We start from the raw sequence: 14,663 nt of genomic DNA, 5'->3' as shown, positions 1-14,663 counted from the left end.
TGGTGCGTGAGTGCTAGGGGTTGTTACTATTTCGAGCTTGCGATGATATATAAGAAGACCTGAGTTGCAGAAGTGCCTCAGTCCAATTTTGGCATTTTTATATATTTTAAGTTTTCAAAACACAGATTTCTAAAAATGTTTTGAGGCTAATCGTGTTTGTGTTTTTGTTTTTATTATAGAATACGAATCCACTCTTCATTTCTCCAACTACATCAATTCAAAATCCAAGGTTTGGAATGTAATTTTGATTTAGCGAACAAGTATTAGAGGGTATTATCAATTGCACCCACTTTGGAGCAACGGATGCCACCCATCCTATATTAACCGTAATTTGAACACTAATCTCATGTCCATCCACTCTTGAATCTGGCCATCTGCCATAATGCTTACCTATTCCTATAAACGTAATCTTAAACTCTTTACAGTGGCGTCCGTTACACTCTGTGAGGATGGGTCAGAATGTTTTAAAACCTTTAAAAAATATCAAAAATAAAAACCTCTCTTTTTTACCCGACTCATAGGACAGTGGAAAACTACTTACTCAAACATACACCCATACATCCATAACACTGGGATTTTATATTGCGCCATTTCAGACTACGGCGCACAAATTACCATGGCAGCATAAATTTAACAATAATCAACAAGAGTGAAAGATATGTGTTTTGAGACCCTTCTTAAGGTTAGCAACTATTTTAAACTGTTGCGATTTGGTAGTTCACAGCATCTTGCGAATGGTAGTGAGCTTTGGGGAAAATTGCATTGATCATTCCATAGTGAGTGTGTAGAAGACTTCAAATACCACAGATATACTTTTGTAGGTCCTCTGGTTCTTGAGTTATGTTGTAAAGAGGACTGAAACAACAACACGTTTTTAAACTCAGTAACAACAATAAAGCAAGCAAGTTTTCAAAGTGATTTGCAGAATGAACTTTTGCAAAACATCAAGGTGTTGTTTTTCAATAATATATTGATCTAGATAATGAAAATCGATTTTGTTACTTGCTTCGACCAACAATACCGCGTCTACCCTTAAAACTAGTAAGTACGGTTATTTATTAACATTTATCGGCGGCAGAGTTGAGAGATTTACGAGAAAATTTGGGCTCCGCAAGACGTGTGGTATCTGATGACGACCGAAGTCCAGAACGAGATTGTCTTTAAAGTATATATAATTTATCAAATGTTGTTTGTTTATTCTTCTGTATTATTGTGTTCTGAGCGGATCTGGAAAGACCGGAAGCATTATATTTTTGTTAAATAATTGATTTTAGACTTATCAAAGGGATACACTTTCATGGACTATACAAAATGCAGTACTATTTTTTTAAATTAAACGTGGCAATACAAATAAAATTTTCATGAAAATATTTTTATTGTGTTTTTTGTATGTATCGAGCATAAAGACAAGACTAGTCTAATATAAGTCTATCCACTGATTTATTTTTAATCAGACACATTTTCTATTCTATTTTATATCCAATTATTAATTTGACCATGAAATAGTAAGAGTAAGTGTAATATCTTAGGTTGTACAATTGTAAGAAAACATGCAAGCTTGCATTTTACGAAAAGGTGGTAAATTGCATCGTACAACTGTAAGCAAACGTGCAAAATTGCATGTTTGTGTCCCTCTTTTGGCAACAAATACCAAGATATAAAATTTTGAACGTATTACCAGTTAATTCCAACGAAAGGATTAGAATTGGGATATGTTTAAATTGTGCAAAACTGGATAATATTAGTACTGTATTTTTTATGGAATCGGGAGTAGTGTTTCCGTATTCCCACATTATATATATACGGTATATATCTTGTTTTGTTACTTTGTTAAATTATATTATATTATCTCATTGTGATTTATGCCTTTCGTATTGTTTGTATAAATTATATTATATTATATTTGTAAGCCGACTTATAACTTTTATTGTCATTATTAGTAGCAGTATGGAGTGTATTATTATTATTATTATAATTATTATTATTATTATTATTATTATTATTATTATTATTATTATTGTTATTGTTGTTGTTGTTGTTGTTGTTGTTGTTATTTATAATTTATTATATGTCTTTCCACACAAAAAGAGTGCATTTCCCTGCTCGTGCAATTATAATTATTCAATTAATTAATTAATTTGAAATGATGAAGTTTAAATATTTTCCACATAATTATTTGTTTGCCCTTTTCATTTGAAATACAGCGGGACTGCGCATACTTTCAATAACGATACACAAAAAGCCGGAAAATATTATTTTGCTTGTTCAATATAGTAGGTATATAGTTCATAATATTACTTGCATTAAGTAATCTATGTTTGTCTGTTTATACTGAACATCGTCACAGAAGCCTTGTATTGGAAACACTTATTGTGATTAATTAATTCAATAAAATTTCAACGCAAAATGTGACGCATTCATTCATTCATTCATTCATTCATTCATTTTTATTTCCGTGTAAGTAAAACATACTTTTTGTTTGGATCATCAACTGGGGTCAATAACGAGTGCTTCTGGTCTGGAGTCAGGAATTTTTACCATGACATTGACCCCCGCATTGACCATTTCTGTAAACCCCGAAAGTCTTTATATAAGTAACCCAAATACGCCACACCATGGACGAAAAAGATAACAAACCGCGTACAAACAGTCACAATTTCAGTATCAGCCGATAATGAGGGCCGATTGTTCCATGAAATGCGACAGGCAAAACTGCTACGCCCTTACAGCGTATTTTTACGGTCTATTGCGTATATGCGAAGGCACGCAACGCTGGCGTGATTGTTAGACACGGCACGATCGAACTCTCGGCCCTCATGAATATGCGAGAATTCAGAGCATACAATGAACGGGGACTTTGACTGTTGATACATGGTCTGTAGTAGTGCGTCACACTGATCCTCACATCTACATCGTTTAAGATCGTCACTGCGCATGTCTGAAAGTGCCAGTGACGACGGAGCAGCGAGTAGAATCTTGGTCAACTATCCAATTAACACACGAAATAGAGCAATTCTATCGTGGTAACTGGATAGTTGTCCAAGATTCTGCTTTCTGCGACGACAGACGCATCGATGTGTGCATCGCCAGGTGCATCGATTACAAAGGATTTTGGGATTGTGTTCCGAATGTCTATTGCTTCTCATTTCTACAATATCGATGGTTCCCCGGGGAAATATAAATGTAAGCAAGTCATTTATCATTCATTTTTGACGTAATTACGCGGCGGGGAAAATTAAAGTTGTTGATGCTTTCTGTCCATCATGGCAAATATTTACCTTGTCATCGGAAATCGTCTGGCCAATTCAACTTCGTTTGTGCGTATGACTAAATATTATACGTTAAAATGATAAAAGTAAAAATATATTACGGGTTCTGCTGTCAGTTGATGGTACTTTAAGGGGAATGTGCCTTTGAGAGTACAATTTTGGAAACCAATTTTTCTCCAACTATTCAGTTCTTGTTTAATGTTAGTTCTATATGTATATTAACCTTATACATTGTAGTTTTAAAATATACCTCTACAATGCGGATCATGTGACCCGTTGCCATGGAAATGGCGGCCATCTTGGATCACCAATTGTGAACTCAGAAGACTTTGTGCGCAAGATATCTCAAAAAGTATTCACCCGAGAAAGATGGGATAAAAAGCATTTAAAAGCTTAAGCAATTGGCCATAGAATGAACTAGAATTAAGCCAATTGAGCACTGCTAACCAGTGGAAGTATTTGATTTGATGTGTAACAGGGACAAAAATAATTATTGTTTTCTTTATTGATGAAAAATATCATGTTCTCGTAGGGTTAGTGTCATCTATTTAGTTCATTTCAAAGCCACTCTCATAAGCAATTTTCTTGCCAAATGTGGTGAAAGTCCTAGCCCCTGTTTGAAATACCCTGCGTGCAGTGGCACAAAATTGTGTTTTTCGAGATATCGGCCGTTGAAGTGAAACGTTACTTAAAATTAATTAGGCAGTTCATTCATAGATCATCTAAATACATTTAGATGATCTATGGTTAATAATATTTATTATTAAATAAATGGACATAAAATTAAAGAATAATGATATTCATAAGTGATTCAAAGTAAATTAAAGCCAAAATATGTACGAATTTGGCCAAAATTGGGTCAAAATGGCATAAAATTCTACAAAAAAACAATAGAATATAAAAGAATTCAAAATAAATGAAATACATAAGAAATTCGCGATTTCACTGTATGTACATGGCGTGCAGAAAGGTCACAGAAAATATCGTCATATTTTGATGAAAATGGTCTCAAAATGTTCGACTTGTTATAACAATATTTTGCAATACCTGAGATGTTTTGTTGCCTAGGTAACACTGATACGGGTCAATACCCAATCAGTCCTATTGGTTGTGACATATTTTGCTGGGTTTCCTAGGTAACCAAATGTCCTAGATAGTGCAAACTACTCTTTTTCTTGATTGCTATTACAAGACGACAAATTTGAGAACATTTTAATCAAAATTTTCTGTTTTGACCCACGTACAGTGGACTTCGGGTATATATATAAATGCGCATTTATAAATGCGCACGTGACATCTACAAGTCGCCATACCGTGTTCAACGATGTAAGGTACCCGGATGTGCACAAATTCCACACGCAAAAGTATAGGCGAAAATGACAGGTTACAAGGAAAATTGGTTTTGCAAAATAGTGGCATTGATTGCAAAGGGCAAAATAATTTGACCCGAAACATAAACTCTTTATTTGGATTTTCCATTACGGAAAAAAAAAATTATGACGGAAAAGCTAGATATAGCTGATTTAAACAGTTATATTTCATTATTTCCGTGCTAAATGGGCGTGGCAATTGGCCATATTGATGACGAAATGTGATTCTTACTGGCATTAAGGTCAGAACTGGGTAGCTGCCGATGATGTTATTTGATAATGTTTGCACGTAGGGAACTTAGGGGGCTGTCATTTTCTTCTGAAGGAAGGGGTCATGGATTTATTTATTTGGGAGTCAAGATAAGTATCCCCCCCCCCGTAGCGCCGCCAATGAACATAACTCTGACCCTAATTTTAACTCTAATTATAACGTAAATTGAGACACTATAACCTTAGCCCTTTTTCGGTATAATGACCCTCTCAAACTAATAGGCTAGATGTCCCCGCCCGACCTCCTCAATTCTAACTTACTCATTCGCTCGCAAATGGACAAAAAACAAATTCAAAATGTGTTTTAAGCACCTTTTGTGTCCCCATGCTAAATCGGTAATCTGTACACCCTTTGTCACCCTTTGACGTACAATTTAGAGTATAAACACGTAGATGACTGTACAAGATCTAATCATCCCGGCTGGAAGATGTTGAGGAAGACTCGTATACTATACATCACGCTCATACGTTATATGACAATATGACGTACAATCACGTATGTGATGCATGGTTTGAGGTTTATTCAGCTAGTAAGTTAGATCTCGTCATACACATTATTGTCATGGTATATTGTAATTGTATACGTCAATTTTGTTCAGTTTGATTCAACCGGCTTATAAAGTTTTACTTTACACGGAAGGGGAAAGTTAGCAAAAAAACAATTAATTTATGAGTGTAAAAGGGGGAGGGGTGGGTTTTTTTTTTTGGGGGGCAAATAATATTTATAAAATTATAAGTAAGGCGAGAAAGAGAGAAACCCTGTTCTACGGGCGAACGGACCTTTCAAGTAGGGTCGGTCGGTCGGTTGGTATTTTTTTTTAAATTTTTAAATAAACCAAAAAATCACAAAAATCTGTAAATAAATTTCAATTTGAGAAAATACAAAAAAAAAATTGTCCTGAAATTTCCGAAATTTGGGGTCGGCATTCATTTGTACAGGAAAAATTTGTTTCCCAATTTGTTCAAAATAGAACAGGCTTTTCGTTTTTCGTCGCATAAATAAATAAATAAATAAATAAATAAATAAATAAACATTAGTTATGTTTGTACATGGGGGGTGCTGTGCAATAATCATGATCCTTTGATATCCATGATTCATCATTGCAAATTTATAGCATCGAACCTCCAGCCAATGTTCCTTGCCAGTGCTAGCCACGAAACAAGGTCACAACTGTAGCCACTCCTTCAATGGTCGCCATTTCAGTGATTGACAGTGATGTAATGCAAATATGGCGCTGGCCATCTGGTCACGTGCGCATTTATAAAAGCGCATTTATATATACAACCGAAGTCTACTGACGTATAGCCTAAATGTTCGACATTTTCTGAATACTTATGACCTGAGGAATATTTTGGAATAAGTTTGAACAAAAAGTGAGTAACTTTGAAATTTGACCCTGTGTAAACTTTGACCTTGGAATTCTGGGATTGCACAAAGGACTAACATTGGATAACGTACTTTTTAAACTGAGTGACCTCCTTGCTTGTATCACCTTAGGCTCAATTGTGGCATCAAAATTGGTTAATCGGCAGTACTATTACTAAACAGAAAACATTAGTACATTTTGCCATGAATGAATTGAATCATTAAAAACATCGGTCGATGTTTTGCCACAAGTTTAAAAAAATAACGGTTTGTTCATGAAAAAGAAGAAGTGAAATTTAGCAAAACGCGACGAGGTTTATTTGCCCGTATTAGAGCTCTATTGTTCCGCTATTGTATCCGCTATTGTATCCACTATTGTATTCTATTCATAAAAGCTACTGCAAGAATCGCGGCAATCCCTGCTATTGCTGGTGTCTACCGACGGCGTTTCGCATTTATTAACATTCAAAATGATCCGATACTCTTACATTTATAGACTTATTGCCGCTTTTTATATCATATTCAGAAATTGCAATTATGAAAACTACAAACTTTGAAAGTGAAATATATTTACCATCGAAAATATATCATACTTAAATTCTATAGAATCTAATCAATCTATAGATACCCAACCCAGAAGTGCCCATTTATTTTCTAAATTTTTGAGTGAACACGATAATGCGATTGATTTTCTTACACGTAAAATACGGCCAATTCAGAGAGAAAATCTTGTTTCACGTATAGGGCCAGCTAAGGGCCTACTATAGACATTTTCTTTTTCTGGGCTGGCCGCTGAGCTACATCTTTTTACTAATTATAGATACGTCAAAACGTGTTCCCATGTTGAAAGTGTACAAGCTATTTCTACTTGCTTTAGAGAGAGCACAATTGAATGAAGACGATTTATTTATGCCAGGATTTCATTTAATATAACTATTTTTTATTTTAATAATACCCCATACCTAACAAGAACATAAGGAAATATTGTAAAGGCCATAAATATACGCACTCATGCATAGGGAGACAAACATGATAAAGTTAATCTGTTCTTTTCATTCTCGTTCATTAACCTTTGGAACATTTCAATCCTTCTCGGCAATCTAGGGCCATAGGCCTATAGTAATTTAAATCGTGAAACCGTAGAACGATCTGTTGGTTGGCATAGATTTTGAATATAATTGAATCCCATCACATCAATTCAAAGCTACACCCTTTTTTGAAATACTGGCTACCACTGGCTTAAAATGAATTGACAATAACTTGTCATTTGGATATTTTGAGATAAATCCATATCATGGGTAATGTGAGGCCGCTCTTTTCATTGGTGACATCCTCAAACAACCACCATGCCGACAAATAATGAAAAGTAATTGAACAAAGTGGTGTTGTTCAACGATGTTTTAATATAAAATTATACACTGACGTTTCGTACAAAAGTACTTTATCAAAGTGAGCAAAATAGAGAATGTCTGCGAGCGCGGAAAATAAAAATGAGAAACGCGATGTTAAAAGGTGCGTACTGGAAATGGCGCAACACGCAAATTAAAGCAGCGCGAGCGAAAGCAGTCGCAGACAAACTCTAGATATTAAATGAAATGCAAAGAAAGAGGAAGAGAGACTGATGAAAATAAAGGAAGAAAGTAAAGAATGAACAAGAAAGAGAAAATAGAAAGAAAGAAAAAAAGAAAGGAGGAAAGAAAGAAAGGAAGGAAAAAGAAATGAGAAGAAAGAAATAAAGAAAGGAGAAAGGAAAGAATGAAAGTAGGCCTATGAAAGAAAGAAAGAAAATAAGAAAGAAAGAAAGAAAGAAAAAAAAAAAAGAAAAAGAAGAAGAAAGAAAGAAAGAAAGAAGAAAGAGAGAAAGAAAGGAAGGAAGAAAGAATGAAAGAAAGGAAAAAAAAGCAAGGAAGGAAAATGAAAAGAGAAGAAAGAAATAAAGAAAAGAAAAAGAACTAAAAAGGAAAGGAATAATGAAAGTAGGCCTATGATAGAAAGAAAGAAAAACGAAAGAAAGGAGGTAAGAAAGGAAGAGAGAAAGAAAGAAGGGGAGAAAGAAAGAAAGAACGAAAGAAAGAGAGAAAGAAATTAATACAAAAAACTGCTATAATGGAGAGAATGAAGATCTACCAAATGGGCAGGGCGTGACCAAAAGGAAATTAAAGTTTGAATGCAGAAAATTGGACATTAAGTCCGATGCTATCAGGGCCAGCAAGGGTGCCGTAATGGCATAGATGAAATAAATTGATTGATTGATTGTAGGTTGTTCCTTCAACCAACGCTAGTGATCTGAACCTGAGGTTTGGAGAAGGCCAGTGACTTTAAGATCAGACGGAATATGGGGAATCTCGTTGTAGTGGCGCATGATGGGAGTGTCACGGTTGTTTTTGCTCACTTTGATAAAGTACTTTTGTACGAAAGTCAGTGTATAATTTTATATTAAAACATCGTTGAACAACACCATTTTGTTCAATTACTTTTCACTTTTTACCATGCGATGTTACGTGGGACTCTTAATTTTTTTCTGCACCAAATAATGAGATTTATATATTTTCTAAGACATTAGATCTGTTTAATAATTTATTTTATTTAAAAAGAAAAACGTCAAGTGTTCAAACTTTAAAGCTCTTTTTCTCGAAACAGCGATTTTAATTTCAAGTTAGATCATTTGACCAAATCAGGGCCGAATTAGGCTGTTTAGCTTAATCATGTGAAGTGACCTCTTGAAATGATATCAGACTGATCTTTATGTTATTACAGTGAGGCCCACATACAAAGTTCAACAAAAAGTGAACGATGTTATAGCTTGGAGGGCTAACAAACCAACACCGCCAAATTCGACTGACGTGTGTATAACGTGGGAAGCTATGAGGAAATTGAACACTCGTTGTCTGCTCATGCATGGGTTTATGGTTATGGATTGAATACACTCTATATATAGTCATCAATATGTCGTTTCCAGTCCCTCGCTGAACTATTGGGTTCAGCTATTAATTTTTTAAATATTTCTTACCCCATGCAGCTGATTGGGGTGGTTACGGGTCGTCAAAACCACTAACCGTGAAATGAGGATATCGAACTAGTTTGCCCCGCAGGGCTAAAAGAACCACAAACCGCGAAATATGGATATCCAACTAGTTTGCCCTCGAAGCTTCAAAAACCACTCATCCCGAAATATGGATATCCAACTAGTTTGCCCCGCAGGGCTACAAAGAACCATTAACCGCGAAATATGGATATCCAACTAGTTCGCCTCGCATGGCTACAAAGAACCCACTTACTGCGCAATATTTTTACCTCAAAAAAGAATTAATATCTACCAAAAACGTTTCAAAACGTAAAAAGGGGCCAAAGTTTAAAAATCTTTCCTGTGTGGCTTTTCACCCTTTTTTAAACTTGGTCCCATTTATGAAAGTTTCTAAAGACCCATATGAAGTCATCTTTAGGCTACTTGTTTGTTTTCTTAGTTGTCATTGTTCATTTTGTAGAGTAAATGAATTAATGTTCTTGCGTGATTGAAGTTTTTCCGTAAAGACGTTATAATGTATTTTGATTTAAGCAAAAGTAGCAAATACTCACTTTGTTAAATTCTTCATCGTCTTGTGCGATTCTGCGCCTCATGTACAGATGTAGGGCCTATATGCAAGTTGACAGACAGTGAATTTGCTAAGTATATATAATACTCTACTACTCTCTATGAACACGCAATATCATAAAACATAAACCTTCAAATGATTTTGATAATACATAGCCTATGCTTTTGAACAGTCTTAAACCTAATTGTAGAAATTACTACTATACTGAATGGGACCAAGTTTAAAAAAGGGTGAAAAGCCACACAGGAAAGATTTTTAAACTTTGGCCCCTTTTTACGTTTTGAAACGTTTTTTGGTAGATTATCATTGCCTTTTGTGTTCAATCAATATAGTAAGGCATTCCAAGTATGTGAAAGCTGATCACGTAATTTAAGTCGTGTTCACACGGTCGGACATAAGTCACTTGTTACCAGTAATAAGTCACTATTACCGGTAATAAGTAACTTATGTTCGACCGTGTGAATACGACTTTAGTAAAGCACACACGTTTTCCTGCACAGCCCATTCTATTCTAAAGCTATAGTTCTTTCAGACACCCTAATGGTTACAGGCCAAAGACCGCGTGTTCTTCTGAGCTGTATAATGTTAACGTTCTCAATCTTCATTTATCATTTACACTCCGGCAACCACATGACATGCGATCGGAAATCTTATATGGCTCATTAATGTTAAGCATGAGCATTGAATAATAAGGTAACAAGCATTGATCTGAAGTTAACAGAATGAAGTCATTTGTTTAATGTATTGAATTAAAAGCTACAACCAAACACAAGGTATGGAGTCAGTCAATACAATTACCTGAATACGATATAAAAATGAAATAACCTTAGTCGTTTCTAACATAAACATGTATTTCGTAATCGAAACACGGATGTCGCATTTTAAACAAAAATCATCAAAAAGACAACGTTTGGTTAATATTTCAGTAACATATCCCATATGTGCGAAAACTTACATATGATTGATAATTAATTGTATTATTTTATCTACCTTTCTGTTAGGTTTTTAATGAATTTCCTATGCGGCCCCTAGGTGTAAATCGCAATCAGAAACAGTGTGTGCAATGAGAACGATAAAGAAAAGCCAACAAAATATGTTTTTATCAATTTATAGTACTAACTCTTTGAAGTATATCGAATAATATCTAGAAACAACTGCGCCGCTTTAATTTTGTTGGGATATTGATATAGCCCTGCATGCTATCATCTTTACATCTGGATATCTGTTCAAGCATCGCGTCTTATGAATTATTTGGTCTTGTAATGTATTCCAAATTATGAATAACTCAGCCGTACTTGATCCAGACAGTTCGAGAATAAAAACTACAAGCATATCACACTCAAATTCCATTGGGGTATGACGCCAAATAGTTTGCTGCTTTGAAGTAAAGTAGACACTTACGGTGCGTAAATTAAACACCAATATTCCTACAAGAGCAAGACTGTGTTCTATACTATTACTAGTACTAGCTCACAAGCAGACGATTTCTTTTTTCGCGCGCTTTCTGTTGGATGCGAAAACATGAAAATGGTTTAATTGGATAATTACTGAATTTATCGACTTGTCATGAATGTGTGGAAGCCGAATAAGCTGTTAAGCAGATAAATGCCGTTTAGGTAAGTAATAACTTATCATTTAATGTTTAACTAAGTTTCACGCGTTGTGTCTGATGTTCATAATTTGGACCGCTCAATCGTCATTATAGCTCACAATATATGTTGGTTGTATAAACACCACCACCACCATGACCACCCTACCCACGACGGACCACCCCATACACATACACTGCAGGTATTTAGAACGCTTTTCACCCAATATGCAATATACACATTTATAGTAAGTATTAAGATGACTCTTATAACAGTGTCATGTCAGAAGCAGTTCTGATGGTGATAAGCAACGAGTTCCACCGTCCGGCACTTTATACAGTGACACAAAAAACGGCGATCACCAATGGCTTGGTTCAATTAAAGGAGTGTTGTCTATAGCAGATCATGAGCGGGCGGGAACATAGATAGTGAATTGTTTGCTGATGAGCTCTGATGTAAGCAAGAACAAGGTTGTTTAGACGAGAACCTCAGGTAAACAGTTGTTTTCTTGGCCAGGGGTCCGAGGAATTCTGAAGTTGATTTAATTATTTCACGAAACAAACAGACTCGAACTCGCATCGCTAGACTAATGGCTATTCTTAACTGCCTACCTTAATGATGTTAATCCTTTAGGGGTTGTCATGTACCATCATGATCTGTAAAGACAATAATCTCATGCAAATATGTTATAAAATGTATTAGCTTTAACGACGCTCATGTTTTCATCGAAATGACGATCAAAAATAAGATGACATCGATATGCCAACTTGTTTTTGTAACCTAGTTATAGCTCAATCGGCAAGGCGCTATGATTCTGGTGCGTGAGTTTTTGACATTACAAGTAAGTGTAAGCCTATCTATTTCTATTTTCAAGGAAAATTGAACTATTTTGAAATTTCACGGGGCAAGGAGCTTACTCCTATTGTCCCAGTCACAAAATGTGGAGAGCTGATACTTGGTGCGATGGCTACTCTATATGTTGGCTGACTAGGGATCTGCGCCTGTATAAAGCTGCGTCCCTGAATGATGCTAAATGGTTTATAAGGTGTGTCTTGGGGTAGCGATGGTCATTCTATGTGTAGGCTTATTAGGGTTCTGTGTCTGTATAGAGCTGCATCCCTGAATGATGCTAAATGGTTTATAAGGTGTGTCTTGGGGTAGCAATGGTCATTCTATGTGTAGGCTGATTAGGGTTCTGTGTCTGTATAGAGCTGCATCCCTGAATGATGCTAAATGGTTTATAAGGTGTGTCTTGGGGTAGCGATGGTCATTATATGTGTAGGCTGATTAGGGTTCTGTGCCTGTATAGAGCTGCATCCCTGAATGATGCTAAATGGTTTATAAGGTGTGTCTTGGGGTAGCGATGGTCATTCTATGTGTAGGCTGATTAGGGTTCTGTGTCTGTATAGAGCTGCATCCCTGAATGATGCTAAATGGTTTATAAGGTGTGTCTTGGGGTAGCGATGGTCATTATATGTGTAGGCTGATTAGGGTTCTGCACCTGTATAGAGCTGCATCCCTGAATGATGCTAAATGGTTTATAAGGTGTGTATTGGGGTAGCGATGGTCATTATATGTGTAGGCTGATTAGGGTTCTGTGTCTGTATAGAGCTGCATCCCTGAATGATGCTAAATGGTTTATAAGGTGTGTCTTGGGGTAACGATGGTCATTATATGTGTAGGCTGATTAGGGTTCTGCACCTGTATAGAGCTGCATCCCTGAATGATGCTAAATGGTTTATAAGGTGTGTATTGGGGTAGCGATGGTCATTATATGTGTAGGCTGATTAGGGTTCTGTGCCTGTATAGAGCTGCATCCCTGAATGATGCTAAATGGTTTATAAGGTGTGTATTGGGGTAGCGATGGTCATTATATGTGTAGGCTGATAAGGGTTATGTGCCTGTATAGAGCTGCATCCCTGAATGATGCTTAATGGTTTATAAGGTGTCTTGGGCCATTATCATTATCAACGACTTTCTCTAGAGGCACAATGATCTTATGTAATGGTGCTAATACAAAATCGTGTTGTTGTTGTTTTAGTTTTAGGCTATGTTACATTGATATGAAATGGCGGGAAAAGGTTAAGGTTAAACTATTATTGGAAAAAAGTTTACATCTTTTCTCTCCTCATAGAGACGCTGTTCTTTAACCCTAACATTCACTCTATTGTTTTATTATTATATATAACGTAAGTATTGTTAAACAGTAATGTCATCACAAAATTTACATAGCAGACAACAGCAACTACGATATTCATGTCTATACTCCGGCATTCCATTTTCATCAATCAAGTAGAATATAAAAGATGACGTTAAAACATATTTTACTAACTCGATACATTTATAAGGTTGCGTGTTATGACAGAAGTAGCTATATAACTAAAACACGGAGTGTGTCTTTATACCGGTATATTACATTGATCCTTTAGGAAATGAGTCAAAGAAGCTAATAATTGCATTTATGTTCGCATAGGTCTTGCGGTTCTTGAGATAAAGCAAATAATATATCGAAAGTGTTTGGGATATTCACCCGCCTAAGAAAAATAAAACGCATAGGTCGGAAATTACACCCCTTATATCAATCCTTGATATATCTTTATAGAACCCTTAACATTATATTCTGTCCGCTTTATTGGTCTCAAAATTTGAGTGCAAACACAATTAGGTCATGCTCCTCTCCGACCCAGCGTAAGGATCATCAGCTACATATTTTATATTCCCAAAGTAATTTGCAAAGAATGACGTCATTATTAACACCAATATTATATGTTTGCTACATGATATTGCATTGGGCTATTCCAGTTGAAATCCATACACCCTATGGAAGACATGACCTTAATCTTTCACAGAGGGGCTGTATATTTCAGGTAGATGAGAGTATTCTTAATCCCTGTGTGGAAGATTAAGGTCTTGTCTTACATAAGGGGTGTATCATTTTTCAATTCAATTCAATTTATTTCTATCAAAATTACAAAAAATATTTACACACCAAAATGATTTAAAAAAACACAAGATGAAGGAGATGCAACAAAAGGCAAATGCCTTGCAAAAATAAAACATACACATAACAACAAGACAAGACAAGTGCGGAGGCCTAACAAACAAAGGATATACAAAGATAAATGAATCATGGAATTCAGCTGGTGTAGCCCATCATCATTACTTGATAAAAAAGCAGGTCAATTAATTCTGAAACAACTTGCGTG

General features: G+C 35.6%; 1 protein-coding gene across 1 annotated transcript in view; it reads left to right on the top strand.

Annotated features, from left to right (window-relative positions):
- LOC140151399 (integrin beta-1-A-like) overlaps positions 1 to 3,309 on the top strand; it is a 52,667-nt gene extending 49,358 nt beyond the window's left edge. The window contains exon 24 of the mRNA XM_072173728.1: positions 180 to 3,309. Coding sequence (XP_072029829.1) covers positions 180 to 242 — 63 coding nt within the window. The 3' untranslated portion in view covers positions 243 to 3,309. The remainder of the gene's footprint in view (positions 1 to 179) is intronic.
- Positions 3,310 to 14,663: the final 11,354 nt, after the last annotated feature.

This window comes from Amphiura filiformis, chromosome 4, assembly GCF_039555335.1.
Source record: "Amphiura filiformis chromosome 4, Afil_fr2py, whole genome shotgun sequence".
Taxonomy (NCBI): domain Eukaryota; kingdom Metazoa; phylum Echinodermata; class Ophiuroidea; order Amphilepidida; family Amphiuridae; genus Amphiura; species Amphiura filiformis.
The sequence above is the reverse complement of the archived record's forward strand: the minus strand, read 5'-3'. Positions and strand labels throughout refer to the sequence as shown.